Source organism: Lontra canadensis, unplaced genomic scaffold, assembly GCF_010015895.1.
Source record: "Lontra canadensis isolate GAN:19392208 unplaced genomic scaffold, GSC_riverotter_1.0 scaffold59, whole genome shotgun sequence".
In the NCBI taxonomy this organism is placed as follows: Eukaryota; Metazoa; Chordata; class Mammalia; order Carnivora; family Mustelidae; genus Lontra; species Lontra canadensis.
The window spans coordinates 3,654,668-3,678,656 of NW_022631053.1; the positions used below are offsets into that span (position 1 = coordinate 3,654,668).

The window sequence follows — 23,989 nt, forward strand, 5'->3', positions numbered from 1 at the left end:
AGGTTTGTGGAGATATGCCCTTCCTTAAGCGCCTCCTGAAGACCAAGGTCGGGTTTCAAATGTCACCTTTCTGAGAGGCTTTCTCTGACCACCCTATTTAAAACAATGTCCATAATAAGGATACACCCCCCCCATCACCTTGTATAGCACTTACCACTTAACACTGTTTATACATTTGTTTCCTTCTCTGGCCCCCTCCCGGAACTAGACAGGGCAAGCACCTTCTTGCCTTGTTCACTGTTGTACCTTAGCCTTAATACTAGGTGTCATTCCTAGAATGTAGTAAGTGCTCAATAAATATTTGTTTTTTTAAAGTGGCCAAAACCCCAGCGTGGAGCCCAACACAGCGATTGAACTCACCACCCTGAAATCAAGACCTGAATCTTTTTTTTTTTTTAAAGATTTTATTTATTTGACAGAGCGAGATCACAAGTAGGCAGAGAGGCAGGCAGGGGGGTGGAGGGGAAGCAGGCTCCCTGCTGAGCAGAGAGCCCTATGCGGTGCTCAATCCCAGAACCCTGAGATTGACCTGAGCTGAAGGCGGAGGCTTAACCCAATGAGCCACCCAGGCACCCAAGACCTGAGTCTTGAGATCAAGAATCCTGGTCTTAACCAACTGAGCCATCCAGGAACCCCTAGGGGCTCAATAAATATTCTTGAATAAGTTAATTAATTACTGAAACCGGGAAGGAGTCTTAGAAGTGGCACTTAGCTGCCTCTGAGAGTTTACAACCTCAAGTACATAATACTTACCCTCCATAGAGTTGTAAAAAACATCCCACTTGGAAACAGGATCCAGCTTCAAATCTTAGCACTGCCATTTCCTTTAGTGTGTGTGATCTTGGACCTGTCACTCATAGCTCTGAGTTTATTTCCTCTGTAATAGTACTTACAAGAATTCTGTGAAGATCCAAGAAGAAAATGGTTATGAAAGATCCATATAATGCTTAATAGGCCAGGGAACTTTATACTAGCATGGGCTGTTTATGACTGTACCACTCATGAAGTCAGAGACTGTTCTGTAATGACGATCTCTACAAGTGTTGGGGAGATGAGGTGCGTGAGACAGGAAGTTGACTAAAACATGATCTGTCTTCAGGCAGTGTCTAAGTTCTCTCAACCGCTATGTACCTCAAGAATGTTCAGCTCTACAATTCTAGAACACTCCTGGAAAGAAGGGGACAAGATCAATCAGAGACAGTTTTGTGGAGGAAGTGGGAAGGTATTGTGTCTGGAAAGATGGAGTAGAGGGAAAGCATTTCATGCAGTATATCAATATGGCAGGATCACAGGAATTCCTTCCTTCCCTAAATATGTGTTTATTATATAGTGCCTCTCCTTCCAGGCCCCCTCACTGCAGCATACACCCAGTGAGTCTTGCTGGTTCTGTCTTCTACTTCTTTAGTCATCCAGTTTCCTCCTCTCTTCTGTGCCACCAGCTGCCTCTGATCTAGAAGACTGGATCAACTTCCTTACTGGTTTCTGTCATCTATAAAATAGAGGCCAAAGGCCTCTTTCCAACCAGTTTTCCATTCCAAAGCCAGAGAAAGCTTTGAAAATTGCAAATCTAAGCTTGTCACTCCCCTTTATAAAACCTTTCAGGTTTCCTCACTCTTAGGATAAAGTTCAGACTCCTTAACCCAACCTACAAAGCTTTGCATTATTGACCTCAGCCTATCTTCCCAGCCTCATCTCATATCTCATGGTATCCTTCCCTCCTTGGCTTTCTATGCTTTGAAACACTGGCCTTTCAGTTCTACTGTAGGCTAAGCAACTTTATGCTCTGGGCTTCTGCACGTGTTGCTCTTTGCTTAGAGTTTTTTTCTTTCTTTTGTTCTTTCTCTCTTTGAAGATTTTATTTGTTTACTTAAGAGAGAGAGTGATCGAGCTCAAGTAGGGGAGAGGCAGAGGGAGAGAATCTCAAGCAGACTCTATGCTGAGCAGAGAGTTTCATGTGGGGCTCCATCCTACGACCCTGGGATCATGACCTGAGCCAAAGGTAGACGCTTAACTGACTGACCCACCTGAGTACCCCTGCTTGGAGCTTCTCTCCTTTCTCTCAGCTTGTATTTCAGGTTCCAGCTGAAATGGCAATAATAGCTGGCATTTATTAAGCAGGGGCCATGTGCCAACATTGTTCTTAATGCTTTACGTGTGTTAAGTCATTTAAACTTCAGTATAACTTCATGAGGTGGGTACTATTGTTAGCTCCACTTTATAAATGAGGCAAGTGAGGTTAAGTAACCCACTCAAGATCTGAGTCAGTATTTGAACCCAGATAGACTGGGTACATGAATTACTGCTGCACTGTATATAAATAGCTCTGTTGGAGAAACTATTTTATAATCCCGCAGATTTAGGTTCCTCTATTACTCCTCTATCTTGTAGCTAGGTACACTTATCCTTAATAGTACTTAAAATGATCATAATTAATTAGTTTTGGCGTTATGTATTGAATGACTGTCTTCCCCACGGGATGCTAAGGTATCTAGTCCCTAGCACAGTGCCTGGCACACAAGAATTGCTCGTTAGATATTTGTTAAATGAACAAATGTATTATATATCTGAATATAAGGTATACTTTTCCTCTTAAAATAATTTTTCAGAAAGGAAGTTGCCTTGTAATTTGTGTTCTCACAAAGACTCTTGTTCTAGTACACGATGTCTGTTTTATGGATTTTCTTTTGAGTCAAAGGGTTTGGGGAAGATGATCCTGAAATAACCTCATTTAATGCTAGTTCTTTTTTTTTCCTTTTAAGATTTTATTTATTTACTTGAGAGAGAGAGAGAGAGAGATTGAGAGAATGAGTGGGAGGAGGGGCGGAGCTGAGAGCCCTACTCAGAACTCGTTCCCAGCACCCTGGGATCATCACCTCAGCTGAAGGCAGATGCCCAAACGACTGGAGCCACCCAGGGGCCCCAGCTGATGTTAGTTCCACAAGCTTTTAGCAATTGGAGATCACTGGATGGAATCACTTATAAACAAAAAAGAGGCAAAAAATTTTAACATAGATTTAAGGAATTATTCTTGGCTTAGGACTTTACAGTTTCAAGTGTTAGGTCTTATTGTGAGTAAGCCTTTTAGAAAGCCACAGGAAGAAGTTATACTGTGGATATCAGGAATATATATGCGGAGTATGAATTTAGAAATGAATTTAAGAAAAAAAACTGTCCTCAAAAAATTTGGATATATGTGAGGATGGTGTGAGCTGTAAATTGAGCTGAGTTGATCATCTGAGTTGATGTAAAAATGGCTTGAATGATGATAAAGTTTGAGTGAAAAGGGGCACTGGGTGGCTCAGTGGGTTGGGCCTCTGCCTTTGGCTTGGGTCATGATCTCAGGGTCCTGGGATTGAGCCCTGCATTGGCCTCTCTGCTCAGCGGGGAGCCTGCTTCCCCCCCCCCCCGACCCTGCCCCCACCTGCCTCTCTTCTCTTGAGATTTCTCTCTCTGTCAAATAAATAAATAAATTCTTAAAAAAAAAAAGTTGGAGTGAAAAAACGTTCTTTCTAAATAAATATTTTACGTGTGATTTTAAATATGTGTTGCTGAATAATATTAATATTTTCACTAAATTAATAACTACTTAAAGTAGACATTTGACTATTTCATATATATGAAGTTGACCAAAACCCATTTTTTTTTTTAGTTCTTCTCTTTGGGAAAACAAGGCACTGCCTTATATTTGGGCACATATGTTAAAATTTGCAATACATTTTATTAAGTGTTGTTTATTAGGTATTAACAGACACAAAGATGGGCTCATAGGAGCTTGGTATATAGAGAGAACAAGAAGAAAATTAGCTGAAACAAATGGTTGTGTACTAGGAATAGTTCATCTGTTCATTAATCTCACAATTACTGATCATCTCCCACAGGCCAGCCATTGTTCTTACTGCTCAGAATAAGTCATAGGTCAGACAGGTAAAGATTCCGGCCCTAGTATAGTTCATATTATAAAATGATCGAGAAATATGTTTGGAATACTAAAGTGAGGCTTCATTTCTAGGGGCCTCATGTGTGAAGACTAGAGGTTTGGATCTGAATGGAAAGGATTAGAGAGCCCTACTGCATTTTGCCCAAAGGAATGACAAGATGAAGATGATGTTTTATAAAAATTAGTCCGCAGTGGTGTCAGGGATGGATCAGAATGGGAAGGGACTGGAGATTAAGGATACCAAAAAGGTTATTATAAGGATCTGGACAAGAGAAAGTGAGGAACCACTAGAATACCCCAAAATGGTGACCACCTTTAAATGCTCCAGATTTGCAGTGTGAAAATGGGAATCAGATTTGAACTCCCAAGACCCATGCCATTTAGTTAGTCATCAGAATTTGGTGTTCATTTTACAAACATTTGAGGGTCTGCTACTCTACAGCAGTTCTGCTAGATTCTAGGAAAACAGGCAAATTAGAGGCAGAACTTTCTCTCAAAGAGTTCAGAGATTTAGTAGAGAAGACTCCATTCAAAAATTATTGTGCTATCATGTGTTAGGTGCTATAACAGAAATGTCCAAGGCACAGTGAGAATTAAAAGAAGGTGTAGTAGTTGATGAATTCTACCAGTCGGGGGTGGGGCATCCAAATGAAGAGAAGTCAGGTTTGAAATAGATGATGGAAGATAAATTGGAGATTGCCTGGCAGACAAGTACTGAAGGAAGGGCTTTGTGAGAAGAAGGAGCAGCATGTCCAAAGATAGGAAAGAAATGAGACTTAAAGGGAAAGAGAAATCTCTTTTGCTAGGAGAAATTCTAATCGCAGTGATTTGCCAACTTTAGATACTAATTCATTGAGTTTGACAGGCTGCCTTTGGCAGGTTATTCTTCCCAAGGTAATAATAAAAAAAAAATCACAGGATGAAAGACTTTTAATAACCAGTGCTCAATACAATTTTATGATACCCTCTCAATTCTGAACAAGATGAAAACTTCTTAATTGCATTTTCTTCTTATCTATTAAGAATGTTGTTGTGGGGTAGGTGCCTGGGTGGCTCAGTTGGTTAAGCCTCTGCCTTTGGCTCAGGTCATGATCCTGGGGTCCTGGGATTGAGTCCCGCATTGGATTCCTTGCTCAGTGGGGAATCTGCTTCTCCCTCTCCCCCTTCTGTTCCCCTGTTTGTGCTTTCTCACTCTCTCTCTCTCTGTCAAATAAATAAGTAATCTTAAAAAAGTGTTGTGGGGGGCGCCTGGGTGGCTCAGTGGGTTAAGCCGCTGCCTTCGGCTCAGGTCATGATCTCAGGGTCCTGGGATCGAGTCCCGCATCGGGCTCTCTGCTCAGCAGGGAACCTGCTTCCCTCTCTCTCTCTCTCTCTCTGCCTGCCTCTCTGTCTACTTGTGATCTCTCTCTGTCAAATCAATAAATAAAATCTTAAAAAAAAAAATGTTGGGGGGCATGTGGCTGGCTTAGTTGGTAGAGCATGTGACCCTTGATCTCAGGGTCACGAGTTTGAGCCCCACATTGGGTATAGAGATTACTTTAAAAATAAAATATTAATATTTATATATACATATATGTATTTATATATACTAGTTAATATATATATTAAGTAGACTCCACACCTAACATGGAGCTTGAACTTATGACCCTGGGATCAAGAATTGTGCACTCCACTGACTAAACCAGGTAGGCATCCCCCCAAAATAAAAATAGAGAAAATAAAAATGTTTTGGGGGCACCTAGCTGGTTCAAAGAGCATGAACCTCTTGATTTTGGGGTCATGAGTTCAAGCCCCACATTGGGTGGAGATTACTAAAAAACATTTTTTTTAAATTTTTTAAAAGGAAGAGAACACAATATTATAACATTCATTTATGTATCTACCACCTAAAGTCCTATTTCATTCCCTTTCTGAGCATCCTTTTTATATCAGTCCCCTTTTAATATTTTGAATATATATATTATAATATATAATTGCATATTGAATATATATTACATATGTATGAACACATGAATATAACATAATTATATACTGACTATATCTTATAATGTATAATACATATTTTTGAACATACATATACATCTGCACAAATAGTATATGGACTTTTATTTATTTATTTATTTTTAAAGGTTATTTATTTATTTATTTGACAGAGACAGAGATCACAAGTAGGCAGAGAGGCAGGTGGAGAGAGTAGGGGAAGCAGGCTCCCTGCTGAGCAGAGAGCCTGATCCGGGGTTTGATCCCAGGACCCTGAGATGATGACCTGAGCCAAAGGCAGAGGCTTTAACCCACTGAGCCACCCAGGCGCCCCGTAATTGGTTTCATTTGGCATTTGTTTTTTCATTTTTATTTATTGATTTATTTTCAGAGAGAGAAACAGAGATAGCCACAGAGATAGCGAGAGAGAGAGCATGAGAAGGTAGGAGAGAGAGAAGCAGGCTCCTCGCTGAGCAGGGATCTGGACCTGGGGCTTGATCCCAGCACTATGGGATCCTGACCTGAGTGGGAGGCAGATGCTTAACTGACTGAGCCATCCAGGTACCTGTTCATGTGGCATTTGTTTTTATTTCCCTCAAATTTGTTTTCAAAATTTATCTATGTAGACCAAATTCATTAATTTGAGCTGCTGTGTGGTATTCATCACACGAATACATTCCAATTTGTTATTCTGTTTGTTACTACAAAGATTTATGTTGTTTCCAATGTTTCATTATTACATTACAAACATTTCCTTATAGGGAATATCCTTGAACAAATCTCCTTGTTCTTATGTATGAAAGTTTCTGTTAAGCAGTGTTTTTTTAAACTGGTAAGAACAGACACTACACTTGATCTTAGCCAAAAAGCTGAGAAGCGATCAGAGTGTTTTTTTTTAAACCATAACTCATAGTATGAAATACATTTTATATCAGACTCATTTCCTATATGAAGCAAGTTTAGTGAAGTAATATCTACTTGGGTTATATGCACTCTATTTCCTATTCTATTCCATTTTTGTAAACTGCTGGACATGACTCACTAAATCGATTTCATGACCCACTCATGGATTGAGAACACTGCTCTAAGACAATAGACTTTCTGCATCAAAGGACACGTACATTCTAGACTTGAGTAAATATTTCCAGGTTGCTCTCCAAAGTGGTTGTGTCAATTTTATAGGATACGCAAGTCCTAGCTTCTCACCAACACTTACAGTGGTAACACTTTTAAATTATTGCTAATCCAAGTGATGTGAAAGGAATCTCATTGTCAGCTTATTTTGCATTTTCCTGAGTAGTGGAGAGGTGGAATAGATTTTTTTTTAATATTAACCAATAGTATTATTGGTTATTTGAATGCCTTCTGGTAATTACCTATTTATACCTTTTGTCCATTTTTTCCATTGGGTTGTTTATCTTCCTTTTGTTATTATTCGTTTATAGGAATTCTTTCCAGATGCTAGATATCAATCATTTTCTGATAGGCATGTATGTTGCAGATACCTTCTCCCTATCTCCCCATCTGTCATTTGTATTTTAACCTTGTTTAGATATCTTTTGAGGGACAGCTGGGTCAGTTGGTAGAGTATGTGACTCTTCATCTCAGGGTAGTGAATTCAAGCCCCACATTGGGTGTGAATCCTCCTTAAAAAAAAAAAAAGAAGTTTTTTTTTTCCTTTTTTTGCTAAGCAAAGTTTAACATTATTTAACATTATTATGCATTATTTGTTTCAGGGGTATAGGTCTGTGATCAGTCTTACACAATTCATAGCACTCACCATAGCACATACCCTCCTCAATGTCCATCACCCATCCACCCCATCCCTCTCACTCCCCTCCCCTCCAGTAGCCCTTAGTTTGTTTCCTGAGATTAAGAGGCTCTTATGATTTGTCTCCCTCCCTGGTCCCATCTTGTCTCATTTTTCCCTCCCTTCCCCTATGACCCTCTGTCTTGCTTCTCGAATTCCTCATATCAGTGAGATCATCTGATAATTATTTCTCTGACGGATTTATTTCACTTAGCATAATACCATCTAGTTCCATCCACATCATTGCAAATGGCAAGATTTCAGGTTTTTTGATGGCTGCATAATATTCCAGTGTGTGTGTGTGTGTGTGTGTGTGTGTGTGTGTGTGTGTGTATACACACCACATCTTCTTTATCCATTCATCTGTTGATGGACATGTAGGCTCTTTCCATAGTTTAGCTATGGTGGACATTGCCGCTATAAAACATTTGGGTTCACGTGCCCCTTCGGATCACTACATTTGTACTTTGGGGGTAAATCTTTAACAGTACAGTTGCTGGGTCATAGGGTAGCTCTATTTTCAACTTTTTGAGGAACCTCCATACTGTTTTCCAGAGTGGCTGCACCAGCTTGCATTCCCACCAACAGTGTAAGAGGGTTCCCCTTTCTCTACATCCTCACCAACACCTTTCGTTTCCTGAAAAAAGAGATCTTTTGTGTACAAGTTTTAAATATTTTTTATGTTAGTTTTATCAAAATTGGCTATTATAACTTCTACTTTTTCATAACTCAATCTTTTCTTTTTAATTTAAAAAGATTTTTATTTTTTTGTCAGAGGGAGAGCGAGCACAAGCAGGAGGAGAGGCAGGCAGAGCAGGCAGAGGGAGAAGCAGGCTTCCTGCTGAGCAAGGAGCCCAATGCTGGACTCGATCCCAGGACCCCAGGATCATGACCTGAGCTGAAGGCAGACGCTCAACTGACTGAACCACCCAGGCATCCCCCATAATTTGATCTTTTAAACTCTATCTTAAGATCATAAAATATTATGTATTTTTTCAGATAATTTTGAAGGTTTTGTTTTACAATTTTAGGTCTTTAATTCACCTGGAGTTTCTTTTTGCCTGTTCCTTTTCTGTCTTCTGAAACATGGTAGTCATTTGACTCTACCACATGTTTCATTTCAGTAATTGTCTCTGGAACCCGAGGTACCTTATCTCCTCCTCCATCTAAGTCTTTCTCTTAGAAATATCAGAACGGGAATATAAATGACCTCCAGGCTAAGACAAGTAGCTGTTTAAAGGCCTGTGAAGAAGAAGCAAGAGGTGAAAATGAGGTAAAGAGAGTCATTGGGAGGAATCTTTGCAAAAGATGAAATGCAAGGATGGTTCATCCTTCACAGCAGGAACCTGAGGCTCCTAGAAGAAGAACTGGGCTTGCAGGGAGACAGAAGAGTGTCTCAGAGAGCTGGCCCTGACGGAGAAAGACTTCTGACAGGATCCTTGCATCCTACTTTTTTTTTTTTTAAGATTTTATTTATTTATTTATTTGACAGAAAGATCACAAGTAGGCAGAGAGGCAGGCAGAGAGAGAAGGGGAAGCAGGCTCCCTGCTGAGCAGAGAGCCTGATGCGGGGCTCTATCCCAGGACCCTGGGATCATGACCTGAGCCAAAGGCAGAGGCTTAACCCACTGAGCCACCCAGGCGCCCCATTGCATCCTACTTTTGAAGCCCTTCCACATCTATCCCATCTGCTCTCTCTTTTATAAAATTTTATTTATTTGAGAGGAAGAGTGAGAGACAGAGAAAGTGCACTCACAGGGGAAGGAGAAGCAGACTCCCCACTGAGCAGGGAGGCTGACCTGGGGCTCAATCCCAGGACCCTGGGATCATGACTTGAGCCAAAGGCATTTGCTTAACTGACTGAGCCACCCAGGCACCCCCCCATCTAGTTTCTTATTTTACCTCTCGTCCCTACCTGAAAGTCCTGTGAACTTCTTCTGTCTTGCACTAGAAGACTGTGAAGCTAAGGTATGTTATGAGTCACATGGAAGTTGGTGAATCTGAGATTAGAACCCAGGTCTCCTGGCCATCAAACTGAAGGTTTCGGCTGAGTCCAGTGGAAATCAGTTTGCAAGAAAAGACTTACAAGAGAGGAGGTTGGTGTGTCCAGAGGAGCTACAGTCCAAAATTACAACAGGTAGCCTTTGATTTCTAGTGTAATTTACAGTCATAATCATCATCAAAAAGCCTTTATCAGTGTCTGCTTGTAATGGGCAATTAAGGTAGACACTAAACTAAATGGAGAATATATATTTTCATGAACATGGTCTAAGAATTCATACACTATGAAAATTAATAGAAACAGATAAGCAAAGGACATATCCATCTGACAATTAAAAAAAAGGTAGACCAATCTAGCTACCATGGACAGTAAAGAATTAACATCAAACATGCCAGAAGTCAGGTCAATTCAAGGATAAGGGCATTGCTAGATGAAGAGCAGTGCCAAGTAGGGAATGGTTATAGGGGTTCCAAGTTCAGGGAAATTGTCACCAATCAATTAGGGAGGGCAGGTGTCTTGCTTTCTGACTTCTCTTACTCCTTTCCACACCCACCCCCCCCCACAGGCCCCACCCCAAGCTTTTCTTCTTCCAGAGGACATAACCATAACCCTTGCTAAGGACTGAGATCAGAGGAATTTTTCCTTTGTGTTAGTCCTTGACTTTGGATAAGGGACCTTTACCCAGTATCAGCAGGAACCACCCTCAGGAGCCACTTTGTGCTGCCTGGCACGTCCACAGCAATCAGAGCAAAAGGATGGGGTAAGAAAACTTCTCCCCACCCAGCATTGGTAGGGTCACCCAGGACCTCTGCCACCGGTCTTGCTATTCACTGTGGTACATGGGTCATTATCCCCACTAACACCATTTACTGAGCTTCCCCTGGGTCCAATTTCTTCTGTACAGTGAGGTTAAACAGAAGAAACCATGAAGTCTTTCTAAACTAATTCTATTCAGCTTTAGAAACTTGGTCACTAGGGGCACCTGGGTGGCTCAGTGGGTTAATCCTCTGCCTTCAGCTCAGGTCATGATCCCAGGGTCCTGGGATCGAGCCCCACATCGGGCTTTCTGCTCAGCGGGAAGCCTGCTTCCTCCTCTCTCTGCCTGCCTCTCTGCCTACTTGTGATCTCTCTGTCAAATAAATAAATAAAATCTTTAAAAACAAAAAGAAACTTGGTCACTCTGAATCTCTGTCGTTCTGAATCTCTGATCCCACCGCTACAGAAGACTCCCCACAATCTCTTTTTCAGTCCAGGTGACTCAGGTAGGGCTGACCACACCACCTAACTCTAAGGGTCAGCTTGTGTCCTAGGCATCCCTGGGCCCTGTTTTCAGCTCATGATACCTACCTATGCTAGGTATCAGACAGAGCCCTCCCTGACGCTTCTGCTGGAACAGTAAGGAAAGAGATACCCTCACCTGCCAGCTGTGAGGATCACATCAGTCCAGAGCTGATGGTGGCTATGGTTCCACTGTGCAAGGAGAACCTGCATGAGAATGAGATCATGCTAGGACTGATGCAGAGCCCAGAGTGAGAGGGGGTTAGAAAGAGACAGGTGGACAGTGGCTTGGCGATATTTGAGTCCTCAGGTCCAGCCCAGCTCAAAGTTGGATGTGCCATTGGATTTCCACTCAAGTGAGGATGTTCAGTTCCCTTTGAGCACAACCAGCCTGAATGGGTTTCTGGCTGTCACTCACAGTCAAAAATCAAGATGAAAATCATGCCTAGTGCACATTTATTCCGCCCCCCCCAGGACACATCTAACTGTATAATTTGTACCACATCAGTTTTCACTTGTTTACTGAATAACACATGTAAGTTTTTACCTAAAATTTTGTAACACATCTATACTTCACAAAATAATCTTGTGTGTCTGTGTATATAAAACTTAACTTTTTAAAAAAACTTTTTTAAAGATTTTATTTATTTGACAGAAATCACAAGCAGGCAGAGAGGCAGGCAGAGAGAGAGGGGAAGGCAGGCTCCCTGCTGAGCAGAGAGCCCGACATGGGGCTCCATCCCAGGACCACGACCCGAGCTGAAGACAGAGGCTTTAACCCACTGAGCCACCCAGGCACCCCTATAAAACTTAACTTTTAAAAATGATTTTATTTATTTATTTGAGAGAGAGAGCGTGCAGCATGCACATGATGAGGGGAGAGGGGCAGAGAGGGAAGGAGAGGCAGACTTCCCGCTGAGCAGGGAGCCAGACGTGGAGCTTGATCCCATGTCCTGAAGATCATGACCAGAGTCCAAGCCAGACACTTAACCAACTGACCACTAAGGCACCCCTAGAACCTAATTTTAACACAGTTATGTGAGGTGGGATATACGTTATTCTTTTAGTTGGTCAAACTGAAGCTTGGAGAAGTCTGGCAGTTCATTCAGCATACACAGCTAATGAATGTAGGTCATCTGGCTCTAAATCCCAGGCCTATTCTATACTCTTCATCTGCTTAAGTATTTGTAGGGTTTCTTCATGAATTTATTTTTCCATCTCTTGTGCTCACTTAAGATACGACCTTGCTGTTTGCCTTGAGTCCCTCTTTTACTCCCTTGGGCAGCTTCGTGGTATGAGTGGGACTCAGAGTAGGGGGTTGGTTCTCACTGATTGTAAGATTAGGGTTTGCCAGATCTGCTTTCTCTCATCAAGGAGCTTGTAATCAGCTGGCTGAAATAATGCATATGTATTACAGTGGTGTTTTTCCACCTTTCTTGACCTCTACGGCAAGAAACTACACGCACATTATTAAAGTTTAATGAAGCAATACCTACCTTAGTATGTGTGACAGTCTTTGATGTTTCCTGTTTCATTTTTTAAAAATTCTGATTGTGACCCACTAAATTGATTTTGTCACTCAATAAGATGGATTGAAACCCAGTTTGAAAAGCACGGTTATGGGATACATATATGTAAAGTCAAATTTTAGCTGAAGCTCAATATCACAAATTGAGCACTAAGGATGTGCTAAGTATATTGCTAGGTGCAGTGAATGATATAAAATAAAGTATGTATAGCTATATGATGCTCATAATCTAGTGATAGAAAGTAGAGAATAAACTCAAATAATTAATAAAAGGAAAAATATGAGCCAAAAAGCCCCTACAAAGATTCAGGAGCAGTAGAAGTCACATCCTGTGAGAATCAGGAAAGGATTTAAGGAGCAGGTAGCATTTGAGTTAGGTCTTGAAAAGTGGATACTAGAGCTGTGAGTTGAGGTAACAGAACTCAGGGAAAGAGGATACAGGGAATAATGGCCTTTGGGAATCACAGTCAAGAAGGAAATGATGCTATGGCTATGAAGGGATGTGACCATAGCCTTGGAGTCCTCCCTGAGGATACACTAGTGAACATGACAAAGTCCTGACTCTCAGGAAGAAATCAAATAGGAAAAGCAACTCAGTGGGGTAGTGCTGTGGAAAAGGGAAGAATACAGCATAGTGCATCATAGGACTACATAGAAGACAAGTCTCACTCAGACACTGGGCTCATGGAAGGCTTTTGGAGAAAGAAGCATTTAAAGTGAGACCTCAGTGGTGAGTAGGAGTTAGCCAGAAGAAGGATGCATAAGCCAAGAATGTTCCCACAGAAGCACAGCATGTGAAAAGATGGGGAGGCAAGAAAGAACACTGGTACATTTGGGGAATAAAAAATTAGAGGGAGCATCCTTATGAGGTCGGTATCATACCCGACCTCTTCCGATAAAGAAACGAAACACCAAGATTTAATAACACGCATGGTTTCCTAGCTGGCTAGACCTGGAATCGGGATCAACTTTACCCTTAAGAGTTTGTTCTTTCCATTATTCCAACCTGTCCCACAAATGTGTCTGATGCTGGGTGGGCCCTGGTACTATTACACTGAAGTTGCAGAGATTAGATAGAGTTAGCAGACTAAGGACTGAACCTAAGGAATGCCTACATTTAAGGAATAGGAGGAAAGAGGAGAAATACAGGAATTGAAGAAAGTCGAGGAACATCAATCCAAATAGGAGAACTAGGGGCACCTGGCTGGTGCATTCAGTTAAGCGTCTGACTCTTGGTTTTGCCTCAGGTTGTGATCTTGGGGTTATGAGACCCAACCCTCTGTCAGGCTCTTCGCAGAGTCTGCTTGAGGTTCACTCTCCCTCTCTCTCTCTGCCTCTCCTGCGCATGCTCTTTTCTTCGCTCTTTAAAATAAATAAGTCTTAAAAAAAAAATAAATAAGTCTTTAAACAAAACAAAACAAGAGAACTACCCAGTGAACAGAGTATGATGGAATCCAAAGAAAGAGCTGGAAGAGCAGTGGTACATTTCGAATGTGACAAGAGCTGAAGAATTTCTGACCATAGATGGCCAATGATGATATCACTTTGCTAACAAGAAAGTAATTTCCACAAAGGGTGGAAAAATAAATGAGTGTTGAGGAAGTAGAGTGAGTGCAGATCACTTTTTCAGAAACACTGATTTTGGGTTATGGGAAGAATTAAGAAGGGAAGTCAACTTAGATGGAGGCAGCAAATTTATTAGGAAGTGATCTTAAGATCACCACTAAGGGAAGAGAAGGAAGGAAATCTTCACAGAAGGAGAAGTTGGGCTGTGATATAGGACAAAGGCTTAGCCAACCTTCAGAGCTGTCCCTGTTTAGGGATGAGAAGGTTGAATCATTATACTCTCACATAAATCAGTCATTCAGTGTGGGCTGCCTGAGAAAGGGGCATGACAGGACAGCTTAGGGCCATCTGCCAGCAGCATTCCCACTTCAGACAGCTGGGGTCCTAAGTCCTTCATTCTCAAAGGGAGGCCTGCCTGTGCTTTCCAGTGTTTATCACAGGAATAGCGTTACCAGGCTAGCAGAAGTCAAGGGAGGAATATTTTTAGGATAGGTAAGACCCAACTTTGGAAATAGATACACACATAGAAACAGATGTATCCTAATTATTATTCTGTAATGCCCTGTCAGGCAACATGTCAGCTGTAACATATTAAAAAATGGGCTTATACTTATGAAACACCTCCCATGGAGCTGGCCTTTGTTAGCAGCAGGTGTACAAAGATAAGATAATCACCCCTGTGGAGAAGCTTACAATTTAGTGGGAGAAGAATGCACAAAAGCAATAACCCTGTAAGGGGATGTGCTTATCTTTTTTGTGGTTGTATCTGTACTACCCCATGTAGGCCTGGCATATAGTAGGCTGTCAAATAGACACAAAATGAGCCAGTGATAGAGTAGAATAAGAGGTCCTTGGGTAGAAGAGAAAATGTAGGGCTAATGCTGCCTGGAGGAGTCAGGGGAGTATATTTTAAGGGAAGCTTAATATTAGTGATGATGATGATGATAATATTATTATTATTAATAATAATAATAAAAAGAAGGGGAGGGGTGGGAGGGACTAAAATCCAGGCAGCTGTTTCAGAGAAAACAAAAGCATCAAAAAGAATACTTGGAGAGTGAGTAGAAGGTAGGCATGGAAAGAAAAGTCTTCTCTTTCAATAAAGGGCACACATGAGGCAAATACATATTAACATCTATACAGGAATGAGTTGCCTAGGGTGGTAATGTGGAATGTTCGGGGAACTTACAATAGGATATTATGAAAGATCATTTTCAAACTAGATTTGAATGAAAGGGAATTGTTTTAGGTGTACACAATAGAGGCAATATGGTGTGGTAGTTGAGTGCTGGTTCTTGAAGAACAGATTTGTGCTCAAAGCCTGGGTCTTCTAACTAGATGTATGTACTTGGGCAAGAAACCTCCCTAAGACTTAGGTTCCTAAACTGCAAAATACAGTTCCTGCCTTACAAATCTATCGTGAGGATAATTCACATTCATGACATTAAAAATGGTGTTTGATATAGATACGTAGTAAGAATTTAATTAATGGCATAGGAATTGCAGACCCGCAATGAGTAGAGCATATATGTTGGCAGAAATTGCTGAGTAAAGGAAACAGGAGCTATGGTAGAGTCTCATTGTAAAATCCATTCCTATTTTTGGAATCCCTAAACAAAAATAGGGCTTTTTCCTCCAACATTTTAGCCCGTGGATGATTTCATATGTACTTCTACTTTCTTTTGAAGGGGATTAAATTGGTGGCCTATCCCATCTAAGGCAGCTTTATATTAGGGAACTCATCTGAGGCAGAACACGGACAGAGAGCAGGTCAAGTTGTCATGATATGACTTTAAGTGCTTGTGTGCATCCTGGAGCAAAGAGATCTTCATCTGGGTCCAGGGCAGGAGATCCATAGATTCTTCTACTGACCCTATGGCTGTTCTGAGGAGGAAGCAGAACCACTTGCTAGAAGCTTACTTTGACTATATAAATCTATTACTCTTTTCTTTCTTTTCCATTCTAAGATATTTCTTTCTATCACACTTATTACATATGTTTCTCATGGTATTAAGCAGATTTTCTTTAAAACTATTAGGAAATTTTCTGAAGGCAGCAACTTCTTCCTCCCAGTATCCCACCTCATTCTCCTCACCCATCCCCTTCTCTCTCCTTTCCACCTGTGCCTTCAGCTGGCCCACTAAACTATTTGCCAGAGGCATCATTTCCTCATTCTTTCAGTTCCCCTACTCCCAGGTTGAGAAATTCTGGACTTGCTCTGGATTTGTTTTTTCTACAGTCTCGGGGTTTTTTGTTTTTTTGTTTTTTCTTTTTCTTTTCCATCAGGCACCCCAGTCCTGGGTTTGCATGGTTTTGTGGTCGGCTGATTAATCACTGATTAACCAGGCTGATGCCAGCAGGTCCCTCAGAGCCCAAGGAATAGGCTGGGCGGTATTTTTACCCACACACTGAGACTCCTCATAATTGCATCAGTGCTGCACACACCTATGGAAAATACTGGTAGCCTGTCAGGCTTGGGGTTAATTGGTTTCAGCTCACACCTTAGGGGAGCAGAGTCCTTGCACACATGCTGGCCTGGTACCAGTGCCCCAACTAGCTTCACACTAAGGGGAGTGGCATCCTGAAGGAAGGCAATTCCTTTTACCCGACCCCTTTCATCCCCTGGTACTCACAGGTTGGCCTCCAGCTCCTGCCAAATGGATCAAAGATGAAATCTTAGAATAGAAGTTTTTAAACTCAATTAGTTGTTCATTAATATCCAGGAGTGGCTGATATATGATGCTTCCTTTTTCATGGCAGGTCAAAGATGAAATGTGATCTGGCTTTGAAGGGTGTGGCTTGCCTCTTGAAACTCCCCGCGGTGTTTTTACCAATGTGCTATTGCTCAGGGCAGCCAAAGTGCCCTTATCTAACCCAGGGAGGCGCGCTTGTCTGCATATATAGAGGCAGGAGCCGACACTGGGAAAAAAGTCTAATCCAGTCTGCACAATGAAGAAGCAACCTAAGATGGAGGAAGCTCCACACTGTGAGCTCAGTAAGTAGCCAGCAAGTATGCAAAAGCCCAAGGAGGTTGCTCAGCTGAGCAGAGCTGGCAGGGTGACAAGAATGGCTCTAGCCATTTTACTCTCTAGTTGCAGCGGAGGTTCCCGAAGGAGGGGTTCTGGTCTGGAGGGACTTTATCAAGTCTTGCTGAAACTACCCAGATGTTTTGTTGAGAGATTCTCTGAACTAATTTGTGCATTTTCTTTTTCTCTCCAGGAGAAATTCTGTATGGAAACCAGCCTGTATCAGATAACTGATGATGCTCGGCCCACTTTTTTTGTCCCTGAGTTTTTTACTTTGTACTTGATTTTGATTTTTCTTTTTGCAGTTCACTCTCCTATCATCCTCTCTTGGACTCTTTTTTACTATCTAATAAAATTTTCTCCTACCAGCTTGTACATGAAGAAAGAAGTTGGAGGGGGTGATGCTTTTCCTTTCTAGGTCTACAATTTGGTTAAATAAGCTTGGTTATCTTTAATGCAAGCTATAGGGAGGTGTCAAAAATGTTTCTGGGTGGTCTAAAGGACACTGTTTAAAGTGAGGGTGGCTTATCAGACCATTTTTCTTCCCTCTAAAGCACTACTAGTCTGGCCATTATCTTCAGGGAAAGACTGCGTGTGAGATTGAGGCTGGGGCTGGAGTGGGACTGCTTTTAGGTAGACAGAGATAAAGCCTGGGGGGCGGGGGGGAAGCGAGATAGGATGGGAGTGGGGCACCTGATGCGCTGTAACTGGCGGCACTGGCTGGTGTTTCGCGGTTCTCCCAGGTGTGGATTGCTTTTGGTGAGGCCGCAGACGCTACGATGTAGCTCCGGGGACGACAGGAAATGGTCCTGCGGGGTTGGCTAAACTTTAGAAGGCGGTGACGTATCTCGTAAGGCAAAGTCTACAGAAAAAAAGGGGCTCGACCGCCAGTATCTAATGTGAGGCAGCGGCTAACTACGGTGGGAAATTTACGTGTCCCGGTACCGCCCGCGCCGTGGGAAGCTCCAAATTCGCACTCAGCGATTCTGCCGCGCGCAGGCAATGGCCCGGCTGCAGGCACCTCCCGCCGGGGCCCCGCGGCCCCGCCTCCAGTCTGACCCGGGGGCGGGCGGAGCCTCGGGACGCCGTCCACCGGCCACGCGCGCCTGCAGCTGCGGGGAATACGAGGAATCCAGCCAATAGGAATGTGCAACTGCGGTCCTGTCGGCCAATCGCAGGGCGTGTAGGGGGTTGGCCGTCTTGGCGCTAGCTCCCGGGATATGGAGCGGCCAGCGCGAGGGCGTCCTGTCAGGTGGTTGCGGAGCCGGTAAGGCGACGGGCAGGCGGGGTCAGGGGTCACGCGGCCTCACCGCTTTTCCCAGGCGGGCCCGGAGGGCGCAGGGCGGCCCGACGGTGGGAGCAGGGAGCAGGCGCCGGGGCCAGTATGGGGCGCGCGGGGCGCCGTGCGGAACAGCGGGGGGCGGGTCGGGTCGGGAGGGCCTGAGGCGCTGGGGGCCAGACGGAGCAGCATTCTTCCGAGAAAGATGGAGAGCGGGGGGCGGGAAGCGGACGCCCGAGGTTGTGGGGGCCTCGTCCCTTCCCCGCCGAGGCCTAAGAGAAATGGCCGAACCCCCGGCTGGACCTGCCGCCGCGCGGGAATCCGTGACCCAGGGTGCGCTAACCCGCTTCAGGCCTCAGAGGAGGCGACGGGCACGGGGCAAGGTCCTGGCAGCTTCCTTATCTGCAGAGCCCTGGGCCCGCGCCCGCTCCCGGGGCCTCCCGCCGCTCCTCTCCAACAATCAAGTTCACTGTCGTGCAGCCGACACCGTGGAGCGCTTTCGAGTGCAGGGCCTGGGGAGGCCGCTGAGTGCTCGTGTGTAGATTGGTTGTAGGGCTGTTGTGCGCCTGCCAGGCTCCAGGTACTACTCCAGGGGGCATTGTGGCACACGGTGTGTAGGTGGGCTGGACGCTCTCCGACTGGTTGGTTTCCTAGATCCCTGCTTTTAAAGCTGTCGCTTGTATTTTGATAGTCCGTCTTTGGATTCCTTTCCACTTTTGATATCCCCAGTGACCCACCTCATGGATCCGACGATTTCATTAGGGGAGAAGTTGAGAAACCTGTGCGTAATCATGTTTGTTGCCTTCAGAGGAGTGCTGTGAAGTTAAAGGAACGTGGTGGCATATCTTTAAAGTGGAAGACAAAAGGCAAAATTCTGTGGAAGGAGAGGCAAGGGCAGAATGGCTTGCAGAAACTTTTGCTGGCCATAATTTTAGTGAATATTGGTGAAACTGGGGGACGCTGTTTATCTTGATCCTGTGAAACCGAAGGCCCGCCAGTTTGCTCCACTTCTTGGCTATGTAACCCTTTGAGCAAGCTGCTTATTAGCCTCTTGATTCTTTTGTTTCCCAGTACTTAAAATGGGGATTGATAATATCAGTCTCACAGGGTTGTTGGTGAGTGTAAAGTAAAAATACACATAAGGTGCTTAGAACAGTTCTTGGAATGTAGGAGTTTTTATTATCTGTGCCCGCCTTCCCCTTAAGATTCCAAACTAAAGAATTCTGACATTACTACTTACTTAATCTTTGCTGAGAATCCTGAGCCTATCCTGAAAGAACCCTTAGGCCCTTGTTTTCCATCCATGGCAGTAATGCTGACCTGAAGGTATAGTATAATTCCATATGATTAGAGGCTTTTTACTGGGTGTTTATTTTTAATCATTAAATAAGGTTGGAAACTATCGCTGTACTAGGATTGTCTGTGATAGCTGTGTTGGTTAAATGAAACCTCAGAACTTCTTCGGCTGTTTAGTTTTTTACTGGAAAATATTTCATTTACAGTCTTAGGCTAGGCACAGTTTATTTTGGATCCAATACCAGAAAGGCCTGGATTGCAGCATACTTGGTTTCTCATGTTTCCGGGATGGCTGTGGGACTCGGGAGGGGAATTTCTGGGCAGCCTGGCTGCATTTCTTGTTAATGAATGGGGAAGCTTGGTATGAATCTACTCTTTAGTGTTAGGATATCAGCAGTGGTTTCTTGGATTACTCTGTACAGCAACTACTAAGCAGCTTTACTTCAGTTTCGACTCAGGAAAGTAAGGGTAGAGGTTAGAGAATGGTATCCATAAAAATAGCATCTTTTGGGTGGGTGCTGTGGAGTCAAAGACCTCTTTATTCCTTGTTGTCTCTCCATGTACAGAAATACAAATATCTGCTGACAGATTTATACCCTTTCTATGAGCTTAAAGTTCCAAGTTTTCTTGGGGTTTTCTGGAAGGCACTAGTGGAAGACTGTACTGTCTTCTGATTCTTTCCTTCCGTGAAAGCAGCTGTTTATACACATATCATAATCACAAAATGAGAAACTCTGTATTTATGAAAAAGAGCATCACTGACTGCAGCAGTATGCTGGCCCGATTTGGGTGAAGTAGGGATGCTATAAGTTTACTTACTTAGCTCTAGAATGAGACAGTTGAGTAGTTCTGTAGGGTCGAAATTCGAATGTTGGCTTGTTGAGAGTAGAGAACAGTGTCTTTTTGCTTCAGCCTGGATAAAGAGGAAGGGGTGTGACATCTTCAAAGAGTTGAGTGTTTGAGGCAGAAAGGGAAGCATTTTTTCCCTAGTATTGTCATTTTTGTCATCTGAGTCTCTGGTTTGAATAAAATATTTTGGAAAAGAAGGTAGGGAGCATTTGAATATGCAGAATATAAGAATTTGGAAGACCTTGACCCTTGTCATCTCACTCATCAGATGCCATTTATTCTTTTGATAATTTAACAAACATATATTGAGCAATTAACATTTATTGGCCCATGAAGACACAAAGAAGAGCCCTTCAGGTACCATCAGGAATATCGTGGATAAAATGCAACATTGTTTGTGTTATAAAGTATAATAACATCAGAATGGGATATAAAACCTTTGGCTGGGAATGATAAAAATGTATTTATTGTCTAATTCCTCTTCCACTTTTAATTTAAGGCTGAAGTAATTTACATTTTATTTATTTATTTGACAGACAGAGATCACAAATAGGCAGAGAGACAGGCAGAGAGAGAGGGTGGGGGAAGCAGGCTCCCTCCTGAGCAGAGAGCCGGATGTGGCTCGATCCCAGGACCCCGACATCATGACCTGAGCCGAAGGCAGAGGCTTTAACCCACTGAGCCACCCAGGTGCCCCAGTAATTTACATTTTTTAATGTAAGGACCAGTTTCCAGTAAAAACTTAAATTGGGAAGTTAGAGTTCTCAGTCGTTTCTTTGTGCTTACTGCTAGTAGGTCATCTTGTATGGGTTGTTTTTGTTAGGTTTGGTCCATTTGCCACTCATGATCAAGTGTCTGTTAAAACTCCTAGGTAATGAAAGGAGAAGGCTACAAGTGAATTATTAAAAATTTAACAGGCTCCAGAGAGCAGAAGGAGGCATATGTGCAGCCAGAGAATCTTGTAGTAATCTTGTAGTAAATGTTGTCTGTGCATATAATTTTTATTTGCTTTAAGAAAAGACATGTCAAGGAAAATATGTACTCAAAGGCCAGGTTACATCCAAGGGACCAATATGTGTCATTGGAATAAATGAGTTGAGTAGTTCAATAATAATCATTCATCACATTTTTGAGAGAAAAATTAAGCAAATGTGAGGGCAAAATATTTTTTCTGAGGCATGAGTGGGTATAAATGTGTTTAATAGACTGTCTTACTTCAATATAAAGGGGGTCTTTGAAATTGTTCACAGAGCTGAGAGTTGTGTTCTAGGATCCATGTGTGAGGCCGGGAGGCCAGGTTGGTTCCCCCAAAGGGAAACACACTGCTGTGTACCTCTGGTTAGGGGGAAATCAGAGGAAACTCTCTATGAGAACTGAGAGGAACAAAGACCAAGCTATGTAGAAGGAAGACTTCAGTGAGCCTGACATATGAACCATCAAAGAGGTATGAAAGCTAGTTAAGCCTCAGCAGTGGTCAGGAAAAGTTCTGTTTTGTAGGTGTCAGGCCCTTCTAATTCTGAAGTCTCTGGTGGATGAGTGATATTTTTGTCTAAGCGATCAGTACTTCTTGAAGCCTGGCCACACTTCTCCCAGCTGTTATCATCTTTGACAGCCAGCCAGCCAGTTTCATTATCAACTGTCCTCTTTCTCCCTATATCTGACTCTCTCCCTCTTTGCTGCTTAACATTTTCTTTTTCTTCTTTTTTATCGTTAGATGTTCTCAATGTCAGGTTTTCCTTTCAACTCTAAAACATAGATTCACAGACGTCCAGCTCAGGTGAGAACCATAGACTTGATGTTGATTTGAAATTGTAGTCTCTGGTAGATTGAGATTCTCTCAATTTTGATAATATTACTCTGTATACAAAGTCAGTAAGACAAAGAACAGCCTAAGCTGGTATCTTAATGGCCATTGTGTCAGAGTGAGAAAGACATACACATACAGAGACCCTGGTGCGTATTAAGCACATGATGCAATAGGAGTACTGTTTGTACTTTATGAACTGGGTGTGTTCCTGTGGCTTTTGGCTGAAAACATTCTAATATGAAGACATTCTCTACTTAGGTAGTGAGGATTAGAATTTTGAGACCTTTTTCTTAAACTGACACCACAGGGACTTTGCACTTTGTTCCTTCACAGAAGTAGGTGTAATCAGTCCTCAGCCCATCTTTTCTTCATTTTATCATTTTTTATCAAATTCATTTTCATAAGAGAAAAATAGGATACACTTACATCTAAATTTTAAAAATTCTAAACTTTACATCCTCAAGAATAATTTAGAAATTTACATGGCTTTTTAAAAAATTATTATAATTGACATACAGTGTTACCTTAGTGTCAGGTGTACAACAGTGATTGGACAATTTTATACATTATAGGATACTTACCACTGGTAAATGGAGTTACCATTTGTCACCATATAATGTTATCACAATATTATTGACTATATTCCCTATGCTGTACTTTTCATCTCCATGACTTGTTTTTTAACTGGAAGTTTGCACCTCTTAATCCCTTTTCACCTATTTTGCCCATGTTCCCTCCCACCTCCACTCTCATAACCATCAATTTGTTGTCTATATTTAAGAATTTGTTCATTGTTTTGCTTTATAGATTCCACATATAAGTGAAATCATATGGTATTTGTCTTTCCCTGTCTGACTTGTTTCTCTTGACATAATACCCTCTAGGTCCATTTGGGTTGTCACAAATGGCAAGATGTCATTCTTTTTTATGGCTAAGTAATAGTCGTGTGTGTGTGTGTGTGTGTGTGTATATTTATCACTTTTTCATTATCCTTTCATCTACCTATACACGCTTGGGTTGCTTCCATATCTTGGCTGTTGTAAATAACTCTGCAGTAAACCTAAGGTTGCATATATCTTTTTGAATTAGTGTTTTCGTTTTCTTTGGGTAAATGCCCAGTAGTGGAAATACTAGATCATATAGTATTTCTATTTTTAATTTTTTTTTAAAGATTTTATTTATTTATTTGACAGAGAGAGAGAACACAAGTAGGCAGAGAGGCAGGCAGAGAGAGGGGGAAGCAGGCTCCCTGCTGAACAGAGAAGGGGCTCAATCCCAGGACCCCGGGATCATGACCTGAGCTGAAGGCAGAGGCTTAACCCACTGAGCCATTCAGGTGCCCCTCTATTTTTAATTTTTTGAGGAATCAACATATTGTTTTCTACAGTGGTTATACCAGTTCATATTTCCACCAACAGTGCACAAGGGTTCTCTTTTCTCCACATCATCATAAACACTTGTTTCTTGTCTTTGATACTTGTCATTTTCACTGGTATGAGGGGATACTTCATTGTGGCTTTGATTTGCGTTTCACTGATGTTTAGTGATACTGAGCATCTTTTCATGTGTCTGTTGGTCATCTGTACTTATTTGGGAAAAAATGTCTATTCAGGTTCTCTGTCCAATTTTAA

The 23,989-nt window shown here is 42.4% G+C and overlaps 1 protein-coding gene and 1 pseudogene across 4 annotated transcripts in view; one reads left to right on the plus strand and one right to left on the minus strand.

The window, feature by feature from the left end:
* Nucleotides 1-6,676: 6,676 nt before the first annotated feature.
* Nucleotides 6,677-6,798, minus strand: LOC116879086 (annotated as a pseudogene).
* A 10,274-nt stretch (nt 6,799-17,072) lies between these two features.
* The window catches only part of SLC11A2 (solute carrier family 11 member 2), a 37,196-nt gene continuing 30,279 nt past the window's right edge, over nt 17,073-23,989 (plus strand). The window contains exon 1 of one of the 4 annotated variants that reach the window (XM_032876773.1): nt 17,073-17,096. Coding sequence is in view for 1 of the 4 variants with exons in the window: in XM_032876772.1 (XP_032732663.1) it covers nt 18,688-18,739 (52 nt within the window). In the remaining 3 variants the exon portion in view is untranslated. Of the gene's footprint in view, nt 17,097-18,208; nt 18,400-18,622; nt 18,740-23,989 lie in introns of those variants that run through there. The other 3 variants (XM_032876776.1, XM_032876775.1, XM_032876772.1) reach the window with 3 other exon arrangements.